This window comes from Falco punctatus (assembly GCF_963210335.1).
Source record: "Falco punctatus genome assembly, chromosome: Z".
Taxonomy (NCBI): domain Eukaryota; kingdom Metazoa; phylum Chordata; class Aves; order Falconiformes; family Falconidae; genus Falco; species Falco punctatus.
In genome coordinates, this window is record NC_137586.1 from 77,242,800 (window position 1) to 77,264,791 (window position 21,992).

Here is a 21,992-nt window from a genome sequence, read left to right on the forward strand (position 1 = left end):
TACCGGGTGAAGAACCCAGGTTTGGGGTAAAAGGCCACAAAGAACAGCAGTGCAAGCATGAAGTTCTAAAAACACAGAGTTTGATTTTTCCTGACGTGGGACTGCAGCCTGCTCAGGACTTTAAGCACTCTGCTGTTAAAGAGCACAGATTCAGGTTTTCCTTACGTGCTTTTCAGAAGAAAAGTAAACATCTTTTGCGCAGGACAGTAAAACTTTCATTTCTGCCAACACCCAACAATAGCTGTACAGAACATAAATTCAAATTCTCAGCTTGCCAAACCATTTATTAGCACCTGCATACCTTTTTTGTTAACCTATATATATATTGTAAATTTTATTTTACTTAACACAATGCATTTTTTGTGTAGGGTATACATTATTCATCCTATCTTTAAAAATGTGTAGAATTGCTCATACTGTAAATTTATCTATGACAATGCTGAAGAATATATGGATTCCCATGGGCAATCCTTTGATTCAAGACTTATACACATGAAGATGCTATTTAGACAGACTTCTAGCAATAACAAAGTTAAAATCCAGTAAAAAAGAAATTATTACCAAGCCAGTCAAACCAACAATTTTAGCACAAGACTACACATTCAAAGGCACCTATTCCACCATCCTTTAAACTAAGTCAGTGGTGAGCAGTCACTGCCTGAAGCCATAGCATCAGTTCACAGTGTACACTGAATTCCTATGGAGAAAAAGGTGTTCTACCTCCCAGTCCACTGCCTGCTTTGATCTGCACTGTGCCAGTATCTGAGGGACCATACTTTAAACTGATTCAGGAAACTGAAAAATAGCTGAAAAAGAAAAATAGTACTTTTAACTAGTTCCTTAATTTACACTGCAGTTGCACAGAAGCGTGTGAAGGGAAGAAAGTGGCAAGAAAGCGGCACGGGACATGTTTTTGTCGGTGGCAAAATCCTTCATCCACTCCTCCAGCCAAAGCCACTGGGTGCCTGCTCTCCACCCTGGTCCTCCAACCTTCCCACCTAACCCTGGGGCTTCACCTGCAAAACAAGAAGTTCCACATTCCTTCCTCTGCTGCAGTGACTCACAGTTCTCTCAGAAGAGGCATAATACTGAGGGTTAATTTGAAACAAAGGATTTGCACACAGGAGCTAAAGGGAGACCCAGAGCACATTTAAACATAGCTGCTCTTAAGAGCAGCTATGCACTAGAGAGACTGTAAGAAAAAACATATCAAGACGTGGTTATAGCAGGCAATTAGGAAAGATTTAATTTGCAAGAAATTTAGGACTAGAAATAAAAGTGAGTCAGCGGCCTGATTTCTTTCAAAAGAAGTCAGCTGTCAAAAATGCGGGTAACTTGCTTAATCCAGCAGGAGGAAGACATTAATAATGCAACAGACGTTAAAATAAAACATTGTCTTACACATGCAAATGCAGGGCATTCTTTCAAAAGGATTTGTGTTTATCAGTCTCACAGTGCTGAAGTATGCCTCTGCTAGTCTATTACAGTCTCATCTTGCAAACAGCAATTTTAAAGATCTGATTAGAAATTTAGCACATTCTTCTGAGAGTTATTTAAAATTTCAAGTAGGGAAAGACCATCACTGTTTTTAGATAGCTGTCTGGGTTAAACCGTATGGAGAACAGCAGCAGTTACAAACATGATACAAATGAGCTTGCTCACAAACTTAACAGGAAGATGAAACTGGAGACTTGCAGCTACCTTTATTTATGAGTAATGATGGTTGTGCACAAATGGAAAAGGTTTAACCATCATCAGCTCATTGCTACTAGTCTGTCTTAGGTGTGTGCATGGAGGAAAAGGGTTTTAGAAGTTGAGGGGAATGTAATGGCTAACACCAAGTACGGAGAAGATGGAGCTAGACTGTCTTCAGGGATGCAGGTTAAAATTACAAGAGGCAACTGATGCAACTTGCAGCAAAGGAAGTCCCATTTGATGAAAGTAAAAAAAAAAACAACAACATGAAAATGGAGGTGAACAAACATCAGAACTGGCTACCCAGGGCTGCTGTGTAACCTGCACACACGCAGGTGTTCAATGCTCATCTGGCAAGGCCTGAGCAGTCTAACTGACCTGCAGAGCTGGGTCTGCCTGGACCAGAGGGTTGGACTAGATGACCTCCAGAGACTCCCTCCAACCTCACTGCTCTAAGGTTCCTTTATTTCTATTTACACACAGTGTAGACAGTCCTAATTTCTACTACTACACAAAAGCCTGCTGGTCTAGTTAGTTACTAAGTACTTTTGTTGGTTTCATTGTTACTATCACGGAAAATGAAAGAGGGAAAGAATCATTAATCATTTGTTTAAATAATAGATCTAAATTCTGTTTGGCAATGGAGGCTTAAGGGAAGATTATGACTCGGTACAAGTTAAGTACATGACTGATGACACAGCTTTGGTGCTGAAGAAGTTGTAGTCATAAAACAAGACAGAACAAGCATAAAGGACAAAGGCAAGGAAGCTGTCAGACAGACAATGAGACAATCAACAAGAAGATGCACTTGTACAAACACTAAAAGCTGAAACCTGTCCTGAATTCTTTGGATATGTGAAAAATTATCATTAGGTAAATAACCCTGTAATTACACTGGGGGGAGCCATATACATGTCACAAAGTGTAACTCATCTAAAATTAAAATATTTAATTAAAAGTTTGTTTATTGCTGTCATAAAACCTCTCAGGGCTTTGGATTGTATTTCTTAAGTATTTTTTTAAGAGTAAACTAAGCTGCAGACAAGAAATAAACAAAGCAAAGTTACTCAGTATCAATGTGCTAAAAAAGAAATTCCATTGCTTCATATATTTGTGCTTAACTGCAAGCATGAGTTTCTCAGGAATTCATACCTTTTTTTCAGATGGCTTCATAATTTGCGGTTTTGCTGTGTCTGCAGATGGGGACTGCTTCTGAGAGAAAAAAAAGCAAATTAATTATTTTCACCTTTGTTACAAATACTTCTATTAAGCAAGCATAAGCAACCTGAATTCAATAGATATCCAGCTAAAAATCAAGAATAAATTATTATTGAAAATTAGGGTCATCATTTTAGGTCTTCTGTCTTGCCTGTATTTATACAATACATATATGTAGGATTTTGACAGCATCATGCCTATAGATCTTCTCGAAACATTTTTTTTCCTCAGACATACAAAATATTTAATGTTATATTGGCAAACTCAAACATGTTTTTTACTCAAGAAGAGTAACTAATCTGTATATAACACAAACACAAGTGTTCCTATGTACCATGGGACCCTTTCGGAGAAGCAGCAAATGACACGGTCTGTTCTCCTAGCTTCAGTGACATTAATCCAAGAGCAGCATGTTTTAATTCTGCTGTGACTGTATCAATCTTCAATGGCCAGAAATTAATATTCTAATTTTCTCATCAATACTTTATACAGATGCAATACTACTACTCCATTCCTGTTTCATGCTCCTATGCTCAAAGCTGTATATGACATCTTGATCACAGCAAGATATTCATAGTTTACATTTAAATGAACAGATCAAGTTCTCAGTTTTTCTAGATTTTTCTCTTCATGTTTACCATGCCACTTGCTGTACGAAAACACGCATTGTCTGAATGAACTCAGAGGCCACATTGCTATTCCATACTTAAGAGTGACTTTTTACTTCCACGCAGAACTTTTTCTCCTTTCTGTAACTTTTCAGCGTACCTGGCACACCTTAGTAAGACGTTTGACTACTCTAAATATATACTAGAGAGAATTTGCAACTGTCACACTACAGAATCTTCTTCCATATATGTATATATGTATAGACTGACTACGTAATGGACGGAAACTTTTGTATGGGTGGAGATGTTCATAGGAATGTATAGAGCCTCCTACACCAGTACAGCGAACAAAGGTTTTTAAACAATCTTTTCTTATATTTTCACTACCACCATCAAGTAATCTGCAGGCAACAGCATATTTTTCTTAACTTGCTCTTTCATAGTTTTTCCTTTCCTTTCCTTTTCTTTCTTCTCCAAGAAATTAATCTGAATTCTTTCTACATGACTAACAGGTTCTGTTCTACACCTTCATATTAGTCAACCTAGTCCCCCTCCACTTAATAAAAACACATTTATCTGAGCTCTTCTCCCTTCCTCCCCTCAGAAAACTACCAAGCCATTTTCTTACGGTACACTGAAAAATTCTTTCCCAAGTTCTAGCACAGCAGCACTACTACAACCTGTAGAGATGAGTGAAGACCTCCTGAAGAACTGAGCTGCTTCGTTCTACTCTGTCCAGCTGGATGGCAGTAACTAGCAGAAACTATGCAATGAGGGGTTTAAATCCTCATGGAGGAAGAACAGTTAGGGAGTAGAAAGCGGTTTAATGCAGGGCTGCTGATCAGTGGCTAATGGAGAATGCGAAGCCATCCTGCCTGTAAAGGCTGACCTGGGGAACAACAGCCCGTCATACCAAGGAGCTGGAGGCAGGGAGCAGGAAGGGTGGTGGAAAGCACAGGGCACCCTGCTGCAGACCACCTCTACAGGGCTGTACTACCATGATCTTATGGCTCCCTCAGGGGCACAGTGTGCCTTGCTTCATTTATGGCATTTTTTGCCCAAAATCTGCAATATTCAAGGTCTTCAATTTTCCACTCTCTCCCCAAAAGGAGCCACTACAAGTAAGAAAGGGGTCCTTGCTCTTCCAAGCCCTTTAGTGTACAACCACCCTGCGCCTTGCAGACTGACAATGCAAGAAGCTGCCAAGGTCCAGCCCCTCATGGTAGCCACCACACAGCCTGTTAACACCAGCCAGACTCTGGGGGACCGCTTTTTACTGTGGGTTGTTCCAGTTTTCCTCTTCCAAGGGCTATGCGCCATGCCCAGCCATGCCCATCTGTTAACTGGCTGCATTTGCTGCAGCACGACAGTTGGACTGCAGAAGGGGTGAAGCCACACACCGATGTGTGTCAGACATGGAGGTAAATATTAAAACACTGCCTAGCGACCGGCATAACAACTGCCTGATGCACTGCTGCTGCAGCATGCACACACCCTGCTTGGACCCAGGGGTGTCAAAACCCCACTGCAGCCTGGGCCAAACACTCCCTCACAAAAAGGTTAAGCTGCCAAATAGAAAAGCAAGAACACGGAGAGTTCAATTCGCCCTGGTGGTTCAAGCTCAGCAGAGAAAGCCAAGCAGGTGCTCTTGCGGTGAGAGCAAAGTTTTTGTTGTGTTGTCAGGCATGCCCTGGAGGGCAGAGCTGACAGCCGAGGGATAACTGCACTGACGCCTGTTCCTCCAGCAGTGTTCCTCCTGTGGGTGGCTGCACCCCTGTGGGTCCTGCCCAGACAGGGGTACAGGTGTTGGAGGATCCATCCAGGCCCACAGGGAGTTCACCAGCAGGGAGCAGGTGGAGATGCTCCCTGCAGAGGAACCCACCAAAAGCACAAGACCCTCACGACCACCAGAGAAGGGGCTCAAAAGACAGAGAAGAGGTTACAGATTAACAGTGATCTAGCAAAGACTCGTACCTGTTAATTAACCCACCCTGCTAGCAGACATGCTGGTTGACAGGCAGCATGAGGGCTGCAGGGTCACAGCCTGTGCTCTCATGAGCCCGCACTCAGGCAGGACAGGCACAGACAGACAGATAAGCACAAGAACTGACCAACAGACTCGGATGCTCTCGGCTGTCAGTTAGAGGATGGCTCTCCAGGAAGCACAGATGAAGAGACTTGGGATCTAGTTTGGTAACAGAAGGAATACCCTTAGACACTCCTTTGCCAAATTAGCAGGACAGTCTTCACACTACTGCTGAAAAAGACAACGTGAAAGCCAAAAACTGAGTCAGTAAAACAAAACAAAAATGCCTACCAAAAACTGGTTATCTAGTCTCACTGTGTGTCCCTCAGAAATCTGGAAATAAAAGGGAAAGTGCATTGGGAAAAGAAAAAAAAAAGTAAACATGACACCAAAAGAAAATGATTTTAACTGTTCAGAGAACTGGATGCAAATGTCCTTTGAAAAAAGAAAACAGCAGGTGAAGAAATCCGTGAGAGCTTCTAGCTACGGAGAGCTGAAAATCACTGAAGCCACCCTATATGCGATGTAGCAAGAGCTATGTCCAACCAAAACTACAAATTCTGGAAAGCACTGAGAAGACTTCATAGGACTCAGGAAAGTCATTTGCCACCCTTAGAAAGAAGCACAGTCAGCTACCTTCACAAACAGAAGAGGTGCTGGAAACATTTACCAAGTAACCAATGCAGAAAGATTTAGATGCTAAGAAAAGAATAAATAAGGATCAACAGACTGGTCAAGAATAAAGCACGTAAAGACAATACAACACTCAATACACTCAAACATGGAAATAAGCTTGGTGGATAAAAACAGATGAACCTCCAGAGGAAGGCATGCTGTCACTGCAACTTCTCACAGAACCTGAGGTGACATTTTCTCAAATGAAATGGGGAAGTTAGTGTAACACTGAATTACAAGCCTGTTTTAAGCCAGCCTCCGGCCTGCATGGTTCACAGAGCTCCTGATGGGATCTCTGACAGAACGGTAGTAGGTTGAAGGAGACCAGACACAACAACGGGAAAAAAACAAAAGCTAGGTAGGCTGCAGTACTCCAACAGTACGTAAAGTTACAATGTCCCAGGCTGAGATACTTTTGCCAAAATAAAACAAGGAAAGAGGAATCTGAGATAAAAATCTGTTCCCATAACAACATAAATATAAATGTAAAATATGGGAATAACTTTCCATCCTTCTGGCTTGAGCTTCTCTAGGTCAAGTCCTAGGACAGTTTTGGCCATCATGCTGCAGTACAGATGAATAAAGATCTAAGGACAGGATCAGGGGAAAAAAAAAATGAAGTAGTACATATGAGGGTCCTAGTAACAGTTGGCACCTAGTGTTTTGCCCTCCCATCAGGGAGCCAAGAAAATGAGAAAAGAAGAAACTGGCTTATTCTATAAAAAAGAATCTCTCAAATCAGAGCTCAAAGACCTTTCCTGTGGCAGAAGCTACCTAGATGAACCAGGCACTTACAGCCCTGCCAGCCTTTGGGCCAGTTTATATAAATATTCCCTGAGTGATCTAGCTGTACTCAGCCTAGGAGAGAGGACTGAAGAGCCATCACTCTTTTGGGCTTACACACCATACCTATGAATGAGCTGGGACCGCTTCAGAGGCTTGGAGCTAACATCCGCTTTATTATTTCCATATTACTAACCTACAGGGTTACTTCAATACAGTTGTGTGAGGCAAGCAAGGGAAAACCTAATCCATCTGACTACAAATGGTTGCTTTGTTACATGAATCGTTCAGTTACTAAGCTTTAATTAACTTGTTTGTAAAATGTGGGCAGCAAATGCTCTTGAGAGAACTCTGTGAAAAATAATGGGTTATTTCCCTTAAGTGTAAATACCATTTCAGCTGTACAGGTTAAATCTCCTCACTTGCTTGATGGTATGTGGTAACGCCTATGCAACCCTCACCTCCCTGGACACACAAAGGTTGTCAGCAGGTAGGCCAAGGATGCACCAAAAGGCCATTCCAGCACCTCACAATGCAACTGCTAACACCGTGAGCAAAGCAATGCAGAGTCTTCAAAATACAGTCACACTGAGGAATCAGTGCTGTGATCTGTGGCATGAACACTATTGCACTAATTCTCCATTAACCAAGTGGAGTTCCAAGACACAATCTGAGCCAACATCTGCATCTGTGTATATGTACAAATACATATAAAAATATATAAACATATATATTTAAAGCTACACAATAGCTAAGATATGCAGTGATTTAAAACTGGGGGGGAAAAAGCAGCACTGATGCTACCTCTTTATATATATTATTATTGTAGTATCTATAATAGCTGAGTTAAAAATTACAAATCTGACTGCTTGTGTGTGTGCCATGTTTCACACCAAGTAATTCTGGAAATACCCTACTATTTAGTAATTACTGTTCTTATACATAACTCTGCTATTAAGTTGTTAAGAAAAACAATACCTGTTTAAGAGAAGGATAAAAAACCCACACAACCAAGAGAACAATATTCTTCCCAAGATTTCAAGCTCTCAGTTAATTTTGTGGAGGTTTAATACTAAAAACTTAATGAAGTGGAACAGCAGGATATAAGTTTCCAGTTAGTACCTTTCTATTACTCAGACATAGGTATATTTACATAAAACATTCCTACTACATATGCCACTACATCGTCCTGTTGTGATGAGCTTGTTTGTAGAAGTAATCAGCATGATTTTTTTTCTAAACAATTTACATTCCAATTTCCGAGGACTTACTTTGCCACATGTGACCACTGGCATGCCTCTTTCATTTCTAACACCTATTACCATTGCTGAAATTCACAAACACAGCATGTTATAAACAAAGTCTACAGCCCATGCCAGCTACTGGTGGAGGGGGACGGGGAGGGGGTGCATCCTTAGAGTATGGTTACTTTTTCTGTAACTAAATTCTAATTAAATCTAAAAATTTTTGCTGATGTTGTTACTGTGATGCCACTGAACTCACTGCAGCCCTGCCCCAACAAACCCCCAAACTTATCACTGGCTGCCATAAAGCAAACCAAACCAAACCAAACAGGATTTGGTATGTAAGCATGGAGATTCATTTAAATAGGCAGTTTGTTGAATTCATGCTTTTGTGATTCTTCAGTTCTTCAATATACATGGTTTACATACCCATCTTAAAACCAAATCAAACCAAACCAACAACAGCAAAACTCCCTATCTCTAGGGATACTTCCTGTGCTTTTAACATTCATAAACTCAGCTGGTGTGAATATAACCTAAAATATATATAAAAATGAGTACTATTATTATAGTTTAAATTTCCACAGCTTGACAAAGATTTACGGCCAGCTGAACATGAGCCAGCAGTGTGCCCAGGTGGCTAAGCAGGCCAACAGCATCCTGGCCTGCATCCAAACCAGTGTGATCATCCCGCTGTATGGGGCACTGGTGCAGCCGCACCTCAAATACCATGCTCAGGTTAGGGCTCCTCACTGCAAGAGGGACGTAGAGGTGCTGGAGCGTGTCCAGAGAAGGGCAACAGAGCTGGGGAAAGGGCTGGGGCACAAGTCCTATGAGGAGTGGCTGAGGGAACTGGGGGTGTTTAGTCTGGAGAGGAGGAGATTCAGGGTGAACCTTACTGCTCTCTACAGCTGCCTGACAGGGGGCTGCAGGCAGCCAGGGGTCGGTCTCTTCTGCCAGATATGAAGCGACAGGACAAGAGGAAACAACCTCAAGTTGGGGAAGTTTAGATTGGATATTAGGAATAAATAAAATTTTCACTGAAAGGGTGGTAAGGGTGGAAAGTACTCAGGCTGCCCAGGGTAACGGTGGAATCACCGTGCCTGGAGATGTTTAAAAAATGTGTAGATGTGGTGCATAGCAACGTGGTTTAGGGATGGACTCATCAGTCCTGGGATAACTGCTGGACTTCTTTTTCAACCTAAATGACTCTATGGGAGATTATAAGAAAATTAATTTTAGAGATAAATTGACTCCCCCTTAGACCTATGAAACTTAGAAACAGATTGGCCCTGCTCAACTATGCATTCACAGCTCAGAGCAAATGTGAAAAATAAACTGCCGTAAAGTACCTTCATCTGCAGAGGGCAGACAAACTTCAACAGGTCAGTTTTCTAGACATCAAATCCTGGTTCAGATGCTACCCAGGGAAGGACCAGTGTGTGAGGAGACAAGTGGGTGGTGGACTGCTGATGAAACTCAACCATGAGGAAAGCCTCATCAGGACTTTTCTGTGATCTTAGGAGCACTTCAGAATTCGGTTTGCCACCTGACAACCTTCAAACTCCACACACATTCTCCTCCTGAACAACAGCACAACTAATAACAAATAGTAGGATTATGTTGGTGCTTCTTTCTCAGACCAGAAAGTTGACTGTAATATATCAGAGACAAAACCCAAAGACCAGTGTTAACACAAGACCATGTTTCTCTGCAAAACTCAACTCAAAAGATGATCTGGGTTACTATCATTGAAAAGATTAACCCTGAAATTTTATTCTTCTGCAATTTTCTCACCACACAAACTATTTGTAACACATGTTCATCTATACCAGGAGTATGATCAACCATCATTTAGGAATGCTAGAAAAGCACATAGGAAGTAAACCCATTTTTTCATAAAACAAAAACATGACAAATTTTTAACAGAGACTGGTTTGAACCAGAAAACTGAAAATCTGATTAGCTCATTAAGTGTTTTTAAAGCCTCAAGTGCTGCTAAATTTATTGATAATCGCAGCACATTAAGCCAGACAACTTCCATACACAGACTCACTGTTTTCTTGTATTTTGATTACTAAAATAAGATTTCTGCCATTTTGGCACAGAAAGGAAACTTGGCAATATTTAATCACTGGATTTTATGTATCAACTGATACATAATCAAAGATGATTAACCATGCTACTCAAATTTAAAGGAACAGGTTTTTAAGCAGTGTTTTTTGAGACAACCTACTTGTATTTGAAATCACGTGTTACCAAGCATGACCTGTAAGATCAGTACTATATTTACCACAGTGCAGAACAAGGCTTCATACCACCTAGAAACTAACTGATCTGCAAAACCACCTTTAGGTTAGATGCCTGTTTTAAGATCTGTGGATTTAAGCAGCCTATGTCAAGTCCAAAGCTTAATACTGGTATGTTTGTTTTTCTTTATTTATTAAAATAACTGTTATGTCACTATTAAGACTCTGAAACAGCTTTATGCCTGAACAGTAAACAACCAAGGGCAGTGAATGACAATTTACTTTAAATAATTTTTGCACCATTTGACTCTTTTCTTCCACTTCCAACACTTTAGTTTATGCTTACATATATGCAGGAAGTTAGGGATATGCAGAAAAATCATCCCACAGCTGATGGTAAAAAGCACTATGCATTCATTCATTTCTATCTCCCACTGTGTCTAATGCTTTCACAGCTTTTTGTGTTTGGAAGCTAAGGAAAAGAGCTTCCTGCTTGGTCACAGAGCACGCATATTACCTACGCATGAAGAACCTTCACATACACACAGCTCAATCTGTGAGCAGAAGAAATTATCTGGACTTAGGTATGTAGCATGGCTATTGCTCTATAACCTTTGCTATACAAGGGCAACTTCTACTTAATGTCCTTTCACGATTACTGCAAGTGAGGTGGGAAGAAATGCAGTATATGCCGAGCAGGGTAACATAATTCATTTGCTGCCTTCAGATTCTGCATGTATGCAAACAGACCAGCACGTTAATTAACACCACAAGTTAAACACTCCTTGTTTCTTTTAAATGCAAGAAAGACTGGGTTTGTAGCCAGGTTATACCTCTCCAGCATCAAATGGGGGCTTTGTTTTACTGGAAAAGTTTTTCACCTTACGGCATCAGACAAGTAAAGGCATTTTATCCTCAAACTTACTTTTCACCATCAAAGACGTTCATTTTATCATCATTTTGATGAAGAGTGATCTCAATATTACCACTTGATCACAGAATGGGTTACCTAACCTGAAGCTTCCCTCAGCTATGCATTGAGAAATACTTCAGAAAAGCCATACTTCTGAGCATCAGTAAAACCCCTCACTGGGCATACAAAAGTATCATGAAAAAAGTTCTGACATCAATAATTTGTTTTAAACTCCCCACTCTTATTTATTCTTAAAACGTGCTCTGCAATTCCCTCCTTTTGGAAACTTCCTGTTTCTATAACAATAAATTCTGCAAACTGGCACATACTGAAATTTCATTTTCATTCAGTCATATTCAAATATTAGAAGCAGCATACCAGAACTGTCACCACTCTTCTCAGGTTCCCACTCTGCACAACAGAGCATTACAGTAACGTAAGACCTGGTCACTTGTAGCCGAACTCTCCTTTTTTGCAGATAGTTCAAAAATCATCTTTGCAGTTCTGCATCCTGCAGAAGGTTAGTATTTAGCTGTTAATTACTGCAGCTGTTTCCATCTCTACATGTTGTTTTAAACACCAGAATGTTCCGAAGCTATCTGCAGCAGCAAACTGCAAGCTGATAAGAGAACACCAGGAAAGCATGCGATTAGGTGCCAGCCACATGCCAGCCACACAGAGCTGCTGAGCTCAGCTAGGATTTGTGTCACTTGGTCTGCAGTATCACCACAGGACAGCATGCAAAGCCCTTCTCAGCAGAGCTGGAATAGAAACGGGGATTACAAACAGAACCGGTATTCTTTAAAGAGGGGTCTAAAAAGATAGAAATGTCACGCAAAAGAGAACTTAATCTTAAGACCAAAGATCATCGAGGTTATGAGTTTGGTTGTTTTTATTACAATAATCAAACTAGGCAATACTCAAACTGGATGACTGGCAGTCACAAGAGCTAGTGCGTGATCCCCTGAATTAGACATTCATGAATTAGACAGTTTTTCACCCCCAGGATGGAGAAACAAAGAATTATTCACTAACCCGTATGAACTGACACACACATTGTCACAATGACGTTGGGTAAATAATATAGGATGATACATATATAATATAGGAGGATAAACAAATGTCAGCAAGTCAAGGAATCTTAATAGAACTTTGCTGTTAAAATATCTGAGCACATCACTGGCATGACTTGGTGGGGGCAGTGGAGGTAGAAGTTGGGTTTTCTTTTTAGGTTATTTTAGAAAAATTCTATTTTTAGAAAAACAGTGTTTTACTATTCCTACTTAAAGAGTCAGTCTGGGGCACTTCTTACATCAGCTTTGGCTCTTAACTTGGGACCTCTCAAAATTGCTTCATAAGGGCCCTCTGCATGCTCTGAAGGAGTCAGCACGTTACTGTTCAGTTAAAAAATGTAAAATCTCCACTTTTGTCAGGCCTTGTCCTGCTTCACAAAGGCTTCCTTCTTGGGGATGAAAAACATTAGTTTTCTAGTCAGTTCAAGCACGTCTACTAAGGTATAAAGGCATAAACAGAGCTGACTTCTTCCAGAAGCAGGAAGGTTTCTCAGCCTTAAAATGCTCCTGAGGAGCTCACAAGGCTACTGACCTCCTTGCCTCCCTACAAAGTTGGCAGAAGAGACTCAGGACGAAGTCCCAAGCTTTTGCAAGTGCAGATTTTCCTCCCTCAGAAAAACAAAGAGCAGAAATTATGAGAATTAATGCACTGGATGACAACTCACTGAAAAAGGTGTACCTTTACCTTTTGGAAAAAGAGGTTTCTCCTCTAGCCCCTCTCCCAGTCCTCCAAGAGCCACTGCTTTCAGGGTAATACAATTTTGCCTAGATTTCAAACTGAGAGTGTCTGAGTAAGGTGCAAAGCCCCAGAACTAGAGCTATGAGAAACACTGGCCAAGAAAGTTGACCCTGAAACTCCCAAGATGAGGTACCGAATTTTCTGCGAGCTCTATACACCCCTCATCTCTAATCACTCCTGTAAACAAACGAAAAAACAAAAAAGTACCATTTTATACAAGATGCGGGCAGTAACAAATACATTAGTCTGGAAAAGAAAACGTCCTGTGTAGAAAAATTATTATCCAGTATGGTTTATGTCAATTTAAAAAACCACAGCACTGAAAAAACTAGTTGTCAAAAAAAGGAACAAGAACTCAGCAGAGGTGTCTGGAATGTTTAAGAACACTTGTTGTTATTTAACACACTACTTTCATTTTCTCCAAAGAAGAAAAGAGTGTACTAGTAACAATAATCAAATAGTCGTGTGACCTAAGCAAAACCTACCTATCCAATTTCTACTACAGAATGTACAGTAATATAACGTTTATTGAAAAGTATTACTTTTTCCCATGTTTGTTGTATCTGGTATTTTAGCATCTTTTGAAGTAAACAATGTCTTGGTGTAAGTTATTGATACGTAAGCACAATTCAACCAAAAAGTTGCTCTTACAGATCCCCATACCCTGACTATGCAATATTTTATATGTCATAGGCATAGGAAGGTCTGCATTGGTATGCCAAAAAAATTACATGGACTTTTTTTTTTGAAGCAAGAACAGCATGGGTTGTGAGAAAAAAAACAAAACAACAAAAAAAAACCACAACAAAAAAACCAAACCCACAACAAAACCAAACAAAAATTATGAATACGGAACTTAGACATTAGTTTAAAAGCATGTTCTTCCTCACCCCTCTTCAAGGCTGCCTATGTCATGTCAACGGCTTGTTGTGTAATGTTGAAAACACACAGTCTTACACAGTGTCTAAAAAGCCTGTTTCCAATATGTTAAAATTTTAAAAACCAATTCACTACACACAGCTAGCTCTGGAGCACTTCAAGCCTGCCGATGACAGGATCACATCAGAAGCCCTGGAAGTCAACAGCTTGTGTTATTTCAGCCCATAAAATTCCCGGAAGTGAGAACGGGGAGGAAGGAAAAAAAGAAAAAAGAAAAAAGAAAAAAGAAAAAAGAAAAAAGAAAAAAGAAAAAAGAACTGCAACAAACACACACACACAGAAAAAAGACAGCTGCAACATGAATGTAATTTAGCCTCAAGCAGATACAGTGGGAAAGCAAAGCCTGTATGAATAGCTAACTAACTTACTTGTTACATGTGTGCCTTCTGTTTCCAGCAGGAATGTCAGGATACAGCTGCTTTTCGCCCAGTGCCGGAGCAAGCTGCGGTTTTGGTTTTCAGGAGGTGCCGGCCAAACCCTCAGCGATTCAGCGAGCTGAGCGACGCGCTCCCCACGCAGCAGGCACTGCCCCACCTCCGGCACAGCCTGCTGGTGCCCGCACCAGGGAGGCAACCCAAACATGCGGGTTAGGGCCCAACAGCACCGCCAAAGCACGATGTGGAGGTGTATGTGGGAGCTCTGCCTGCTGCACCACGGCGTCTCTTCGCCAACCCATGTCCTGTTTCTGAGATCGCTTCCGGAGGTGGCTTCACAAGGTTCCCCCACCAGGCACAGCCGTCACTGAGCTGATGGCACAGAGCGGCGTAGAGCAAGAGAGGGGACAAAATGCTTGCCAGGGTGGCGCAACTCTGGGACAGAGCTACTTTTAGCTTTCAAAAAGCAGTATTCACCTTCCACCTTTTGAGTTAGTAGCACTGGTGCTGAGAGAATGAACCTACTGATTCCCTTTAACACTCTCATTTTTATTACAAGTTTATGGGACATCTCCTCCCTAAATCTGGACTGATTATCCAGACCTTCTGAGTACATGAACATTATTAATCGAAAGAAACTGAGATGGCTGGACCAGTTAAGGCCACTGAAACTTGACTGATTAGGACTACTTTTAAGCACAACAAATCCAAGTAATTTATATTAATTTAGAACTCTAAAGGTGCTTCCTCGAATATCAATCGTGACCTGCTCTTGAATTTTTAAAATTTTTTTGGCTATAGAATCAAATTCTCAGTACTTGTAGTACAGGTATTTTGTATGGACTTTTTTCAACAGAAAGCCCCCACACCATTAACAAAAACTTCAACCTTTTTTTCATAACAACCTTTTGCCATCCTTTATTTCAAGGGAACAAGAAACAAAAGTCAGCCCTAAAAGGGAAGCAAAAAGGGGAAAACACCCGAAGATATGACACAGACTGATGAGGAAAATATCCCATTTTCAGTTAAGTACAGAAATTTTTTGGTGAAACGATCGTATTATTTTGATCATTGCACAGCTTTACAAGTTGCAGCTTTTGCCCTGGTCTCCAGGTCAGAGGCTTCTTTTACAGCCCTACTCTTCAAACACAGAGATGACCGTGGGCGACAGACACCATGTCCCATAATGTTACACAAATCCCACTCTTCCACACAGGAGGCAGCTTCTGTACTCCTACAGCTTCCAATTTTCAATGTTTTGGTCTATTTTTAGCAAGCTGCTGCTACCAAGAAAAGCAGCACTGTTCTCTATACGGACACAGTTCTTGTGATTTTCACATGCGGGCCTAGGTGCTGGCAACAGCTCTAATGGCCACAGCCCTATGATATGCCACACTTGCTGCAAAACACCTATAGATTGAGGATCTGTGCACCATGACACATGTCTACTCTAAGGAGAACATGCAAAGGAAGTTCTCAGATAGCTCATTTATATATTTTTCTGAATAATCTCAAAATTGAGAGACAGTCTTTCCAACCTTCACAGTATGACTGGCAACAGAGGAGTAAATTTACACATTTCTGTGGACATTCCAAATCAGTACTGTAACTTCAGACACCTTCTATTCAAAAATGCCTGCCTTCCCAATAAAGTGTCTGTGCAAAGCTCACAAAATAAAAATTTACTGACAGTTAAGTAAGGTAAGTAGCAGGAAAAAAAAAGAAACAACCTAGCAAACTGACAGTAGAAATCACTTTTCATGATAATACAGATAACGTTGTGACAGAATTTCCAGTCTGCTGCAGAAATAGCAGGACCTTCACTTAAAGGTATTTAGTAGTTGCTTTTTTTTTTCTTGCTGTTTTCCAGACTGTTGCACAAGAAAGTAGATTGAATCCCCCTTTAAAACAACGTTAATTTGGATGCCAGCTCAAAGTAACTAACCTTAGACTTCTTAAATCATTAGGATAAAGAAGCTTCCTCTGAAAATATTCAAGATCAGTCAAGTCTGAAATAAAAATACTTCTAACTGAATTTTCACTGTTGTTGAATTCTTCTAGCACTGCTTCAATAAATTGTCCATGAAAGTAATATGGACAAAGATTCTCACTTCACTAAGCTATAGCAGCCAGGAACAACAAAAAAAAATAAAATTACTCATTAGGAACTTATTAAGAGTGATGGAAAAAATCTGCTACATAAAAAGCAGCAAAACGTCATTTGATATCAATAGAATTACCATATAAGAACACAAAGATCTAAGCAAGATCATGAATCCAGCTGTATTCAAATCATTATTGCCTTCTATTAATAGCCATGACTGAATACTGAGCTAGAAATTGGCTTTCCTGTGGGCTACAGAACTGGCAAAAACAATTTAAAAGGCTGTAAAACAAAACACAGACAGAGCACTGGTATAGTACCTTTTGTAAAGGAAGGAGGTTCAGTTTTTCACCTTTACTGCTGCTAGCTGATAATGGTAGTGATGACCTCTTGGTTTGTGTGCCTTGGCAGTTAACGTATACATGGAAGAGGCTGCTCGTAAGCAACCAGTAAATATTCCTGATGATCATAACCTTACTTGAAACCAGCTTTTTACTCCATTTATCCAACTACTATTCTACTACAAGGCATGTGCTTACTGAAAACACCCTGGTACAAAATAACAGTCAAATAGGACTCATGTCAAAAAGGAAAGTAAGGCTTGTGATAGACAGAAGGAGGTCAGAACATATGTTTCAGTTAAAGATCTTAAAATTACTTATTTAAAATCATCTAGAAATTGGTCAAATCAAGGTTGTGGATTAAATTACTGGGTGCCCTTAACACAACAAACACAAAAGCCATACAGATATAAAAGAGACAAGAGAAGCAGCAGTTATTCCTTATACTACACGGACACATATGCAATCAAGCAAAATTCCTATAAGAAGACACCGATCAGAAACAGTGAGCAAATACTGGCTGCAATGCCAGGAACTTAACAGTGAAACAATAGAGAGCACAGGGATAACATTAAGACAGAAAGAATGGCAGTTCAGATAGACATTGCATCAAAAATGAAGCCAGACAGGTAAGTGCTTACTCTTAGGAGTAGTCCACACTATAGGATACCATCACAGGAAAATTAAACTACCCACATACTAGCCAGGCATTAAGCAATGGCAAGCATTCATCACACACAGGTTCCCGTATCTTAAACTCAGAAACACAGGCGGCCCATGCAGAACACAAGCCATCAGTCAGAAAGCAATAATAACTGAAGGAAAAAATACTTAGGCTGCAATACAGAGGCAGCAAAAGCCTCTCTGGCTATTCAGTTCGAAGTAATTTCACCACAGGGTAAGAGTAGGTTAAAAAAAATGAACAGCTCTAGCTGAAGCAACTTAACTGCCCCACACCACCCACCTCTCCAAATCAGCTGATACACAGAGATTATACTCAAGACAGTCCCATCCTGTATAGCTCTCATGGCAACTACATACAGACAACTACATCCAGTGTAACTATCAGGAGTGAAGCCCTGACAAACTGCTGTAAATAGGAAGAAAAGCAACAAAAGTGTTGGGCTGTCTTGAGTGATAAATAAAAGCATTGAAAGGCACAACAAGATTTACACCTTTGTGTCCTCCTTTGTTGAGCAGAAAGGAAAACTAATTACGTAGTACAGAGATATCTTTAGAAGTATTATTTTACAAAAGTACTGATTAAGGTAATAAAAAATCCCATTCAAAAGAGAAACTATTCCTGCTGATAGGATCTTTCAAATGATGGACTATCTCCAGATGTGGGATGCAGTGGCAGATTCAATTGACTCCATACTGTACTTTGGTTCAGGCTGACTAAGAAGCAACTGGTCTCATGTCCTGGGGGTGAACTGGTAAGCTGGAAAGCCCCTGGCTCACATTCAAGGGAGTGAAGGTGTCTTGTAAAATATTTCTGAAGGTGGTTTCAAAATCCAAAAGTGCCAGATAACCGAAGTACAGAACAAGATATGAGAGCTAAAATGAAGACATCTGTTTTGTCTGTGCTGTTGACCAGCAGCTCACTACTTCACTCTATAAATACTGCCATCAGGATGGACCCAAGGTGAACTCTCCCTGAACTACTGGAGCTGGACTGCAAACCAGGTGACTCTCCCCTTGAGCCTTTCAAGGTTTGAGATTCCTTACCTAAGACTAAGAGATCCTTCCTTGCCCAAGGTGGAGAGATTCCTTACCTGTGACAGGTTCTCGATAAGTGACCAATAGCATGCTGAATCAATGCTGTGAAACATTACTAATACATATAGTTACTCAATATTATTACAAACATTGTACGGGTAATTCCACTAGACATAAACCATTGTTCAAATCTGAGAACTAAGATTGGACCCAGCTGAAATTAGGCTCCAAAATAATTTTACAAAACAAGGGGGTCCACTCTGAACCTTGTGACTCCCCAGGAGGCCCTTCTTTACTTTTTGCACCTCTGGTCTCTGTGTGAATCACTCTTACTCAATTCTAACTCAATCTTCCCGTGTATGTTTCTTCCATGCAGCAATTAATGAGGTGAACCTTGCCATCAAACTTACTTAACACTGTCAAACCATTGTTAACCTTTGTTAAATTCCATCAAACTTCTTGAACTGCCAAATTACTATTTTACTTCAAAACATGTTGCTGCTTCTCTTGAGTGAGGTGCATTCCACTCATCCATGACAAATACGCACCTAACAGTGATTACCAATTACAGCCATCAGTTCACATCTGGCCACCATCAGAAAGTGCATTTTCAACATCCTATTTCTGTACTATGCAAGACCTGAGCACTCTTAATGTGATACCTGCTTCTCTTCAGGAGCTATCAGCTGCACTCAGCAAGATGCAAGTGATCTTTACAACGCCTGTTACACTACCTTCCTAAAGGACTGAACTACTGCAGGAACTATGAAAGCAAAGACAGTTATCAGTGCTTCGATCTCATCAGCTCCCACTGAGTAAACAGAATCCAAACATATAAATAATACATAAGGGTGAAAAAAGGACCATAGCCCCTGAAGTCAAATGAATTTTACCACTGATAGCAATGGGATCGGGATTTTTTAAAATAACTGGGACACTTACAAAGAACATGTGAAACGGGATAATGTTATCAAGTCCATTTCCTCAAGAAGTCAATGCTGGTATAGCCATATGCCTCAGTTAATACTTATGTTATAGTAATGAATAGCTTCATTTGCTAGCGTGGTTACTCTGTATAAATAACGTGTGCCTTACTAACCACTATTCCTATAACAGTATTGAAGAAGAACTGGAAGACTGATAAAAGGGGAGAACCTTGCCTCAGAGGGTGCCAGCAGCCAGTTAATTACTACAAAGACACCAAGTCAGCAGAACAAGACTGAAGCTAAGGGAAAGGTAAAGGCAGCAGGGGGAGCTCGTGACCACCAATTAAAGAGTTTCCCACCCCACCCCACCCCTATTTGCAAGCAGCCTGTGTGCTAATCTACATGGCAAGTGAGGCTAATTTGAATGTAACTAACCAATAAGTGTGAATTTAGGCGGGTGTTGCTAATCATGTGCAAGATAAATACACTGCAATTCTTCTGCGTGGTGTGTTAGCTTTGTGTATTTGCCACCTAGCACCCATCTCTGCACAGACATGCATGAAACAAGTATCTCAAGCTCTGTGTGTAAAATTGGCTTACTGCACGCCAGGTATTGGACCCTGCTTGTGGGACAACACTGGCATTCTGCTGACTTGTGTTCCTCTTTCATTTCAATTCACTACAATTTCTAGCAAGACATGAAGAGCATCACTATAGTTGACCAGCTCGCAGGTATGTGATTACAGAAGGCCAGCTTGTTAGTTAACTGGATATTTATTTTGACAAAACATGAATATCCACAGTGAAGAACAGGACAGAATTTGAAAAACAGAGGATGTTACAGACATCTGGTGGAACACAGCCTTGGGAGGAGGGATAGACAGCATAAATATATCAAGCTGGGACACAGCAAGATAAGCTCAAGGAGAACCAAATGGTTAGTAAGACTAAACAGAAAATTGCTGGAACTATGTGTGAACTATCCTAAATATCACACTAAAAGACTGACCCTCGAGCAAAGAGAGACTCCTGCTAACAAAGCCCCCTCCCCACAGCCCATGTTCTGTGGAAAGAAAGGATGCTGCACCTTTCAATGGAGATGAGGCTTGCAAGAACCAAGGAGAGTTAAGGGTGACCAAGTGTCACTGTGAGCAGTTGTTCAAAGCGCACAAAGTGTTCTACCGTGTGGGGAGAGGTGTGCTAGCTGCGTGGGTTCAGCGCCCAGCACCCATCTCTGCACAGACATGCGATAACCCAGCATCGTGACTCGCTGTGTGAATTGGCACTGTGCACATAAGAAGCTCCAGAGACCATTTCCTTAAGGATTCAGTACCTTAACAGCAGAAGGTCCTCCTCCACTTGTCTGTGTTTTGGGGGCCTGGCTGAGATTAGCACTCGCTGGTTTCTTCTACAAAATAAAAGAATGACATAATAAATATTAGAAATGTTGAAGAAAAAGAAACGCCAAGTAAAACTGAAACACCACCCCCGCCCCCCAAAAAAAAGGTACACTAAAACAATGCCCATTAGAACATTTTATGCAAGGCAAGTCATACAAAACCATATTCTCCTAACTAACTTTAATTCATGCAGACTCACTTCAGACAGTTTTGCCCAGCCCAGGCTGAGTTCTCTTGTTTTGTTTTATGGACGATATATAAATCTATGCTACTTCCTGTGGCAGAGTGACTCTTTTAGTTAACAATTAAAGCAACAGTAACCATATATATGTTTATATACTTTAATATATACTTTATACTTTATATGAAAAAGTATCAATGATGATATTATACTTTAATGAAAAAGTATGAATGAAAGTAAGATGGGTAAACTACTGCTGTACAGACCTAACCTGCATGACAAACATTAACAACTCAGGCAGAGAAATAAAGATACAAAGCAAAGGGCAAATTGATGGCTCTTCTAGTTAATAAATTTTCTTGCAACTGAAACAAAACTATGACATCCTCATTGAACCCCAAGTCTTCAACCAATGCAATGTTTCCACCAACTGTTAAGTACCACTAAGTGCTGCTGCAAAAACTGATTGCTGAAATTGCATCTTAATGAAGATGGAGAAAATAAGCCATTAGTAATGAACACAGCAAAAAACACCAGGTTTTTGGAGGCAGCAGATGGTTAAGACCTATTCATTTTCTCTGGTAAGTGGAAACTCAAGGTTAACAGCACAACTAAAACATCCACACTTTAATTACTCTCTACAAGCAGGGAAGTCTGCAGAATGACCAGAGATTCAATCATCAAACTTGCATGCAAACTCAGAAGCACCAGTTTTCAATTGATGGGGTACTAGGTACTGTAACAGACTGGGAGACTTAAGACACCTCTGTCATAAAGGTAATTCC

At 40.5% G+C, this 21,992-nt stretch overlaps 1 protein-coding gene across 9 annotated transcripts in view; it reads right to left on the minus strand.

The window, feature by feature from the left end:
* CAST (calpastatin) overlaps positions 1-21,992 on the minus strand; it is a 64,018-nt gene that overhangs the window by 28,312 nt on the left and 13,714 nt on the right. For 6 of the 9 annotated variants that reach the window (XM_080371015.1, XM_080371020.1, XM_080371021.1 and 3 more), the window contains exons 3-4: positions 20,960-21,034; positions 2,848-2,907 (exon numbers count right to left, since the gene is read on the minus strand). In XM_080371015.1, the coding sequence (XP_080227141.1) occupies positions 2,848-2,907; positions 20,960-21,034 (135 nt within the window). Of the gene's footprint in view, positions 1-2,847; positions 2,908-11,789; positions 11,905-14,530; positions 16,430-20,959; positions 21,035-21,992 lie in introns of those variants that run through there. The other 3 variants (XM_080371016.1, XM_080371022.1, XM_080371023.1) reach the window with 3 other exon arrangements.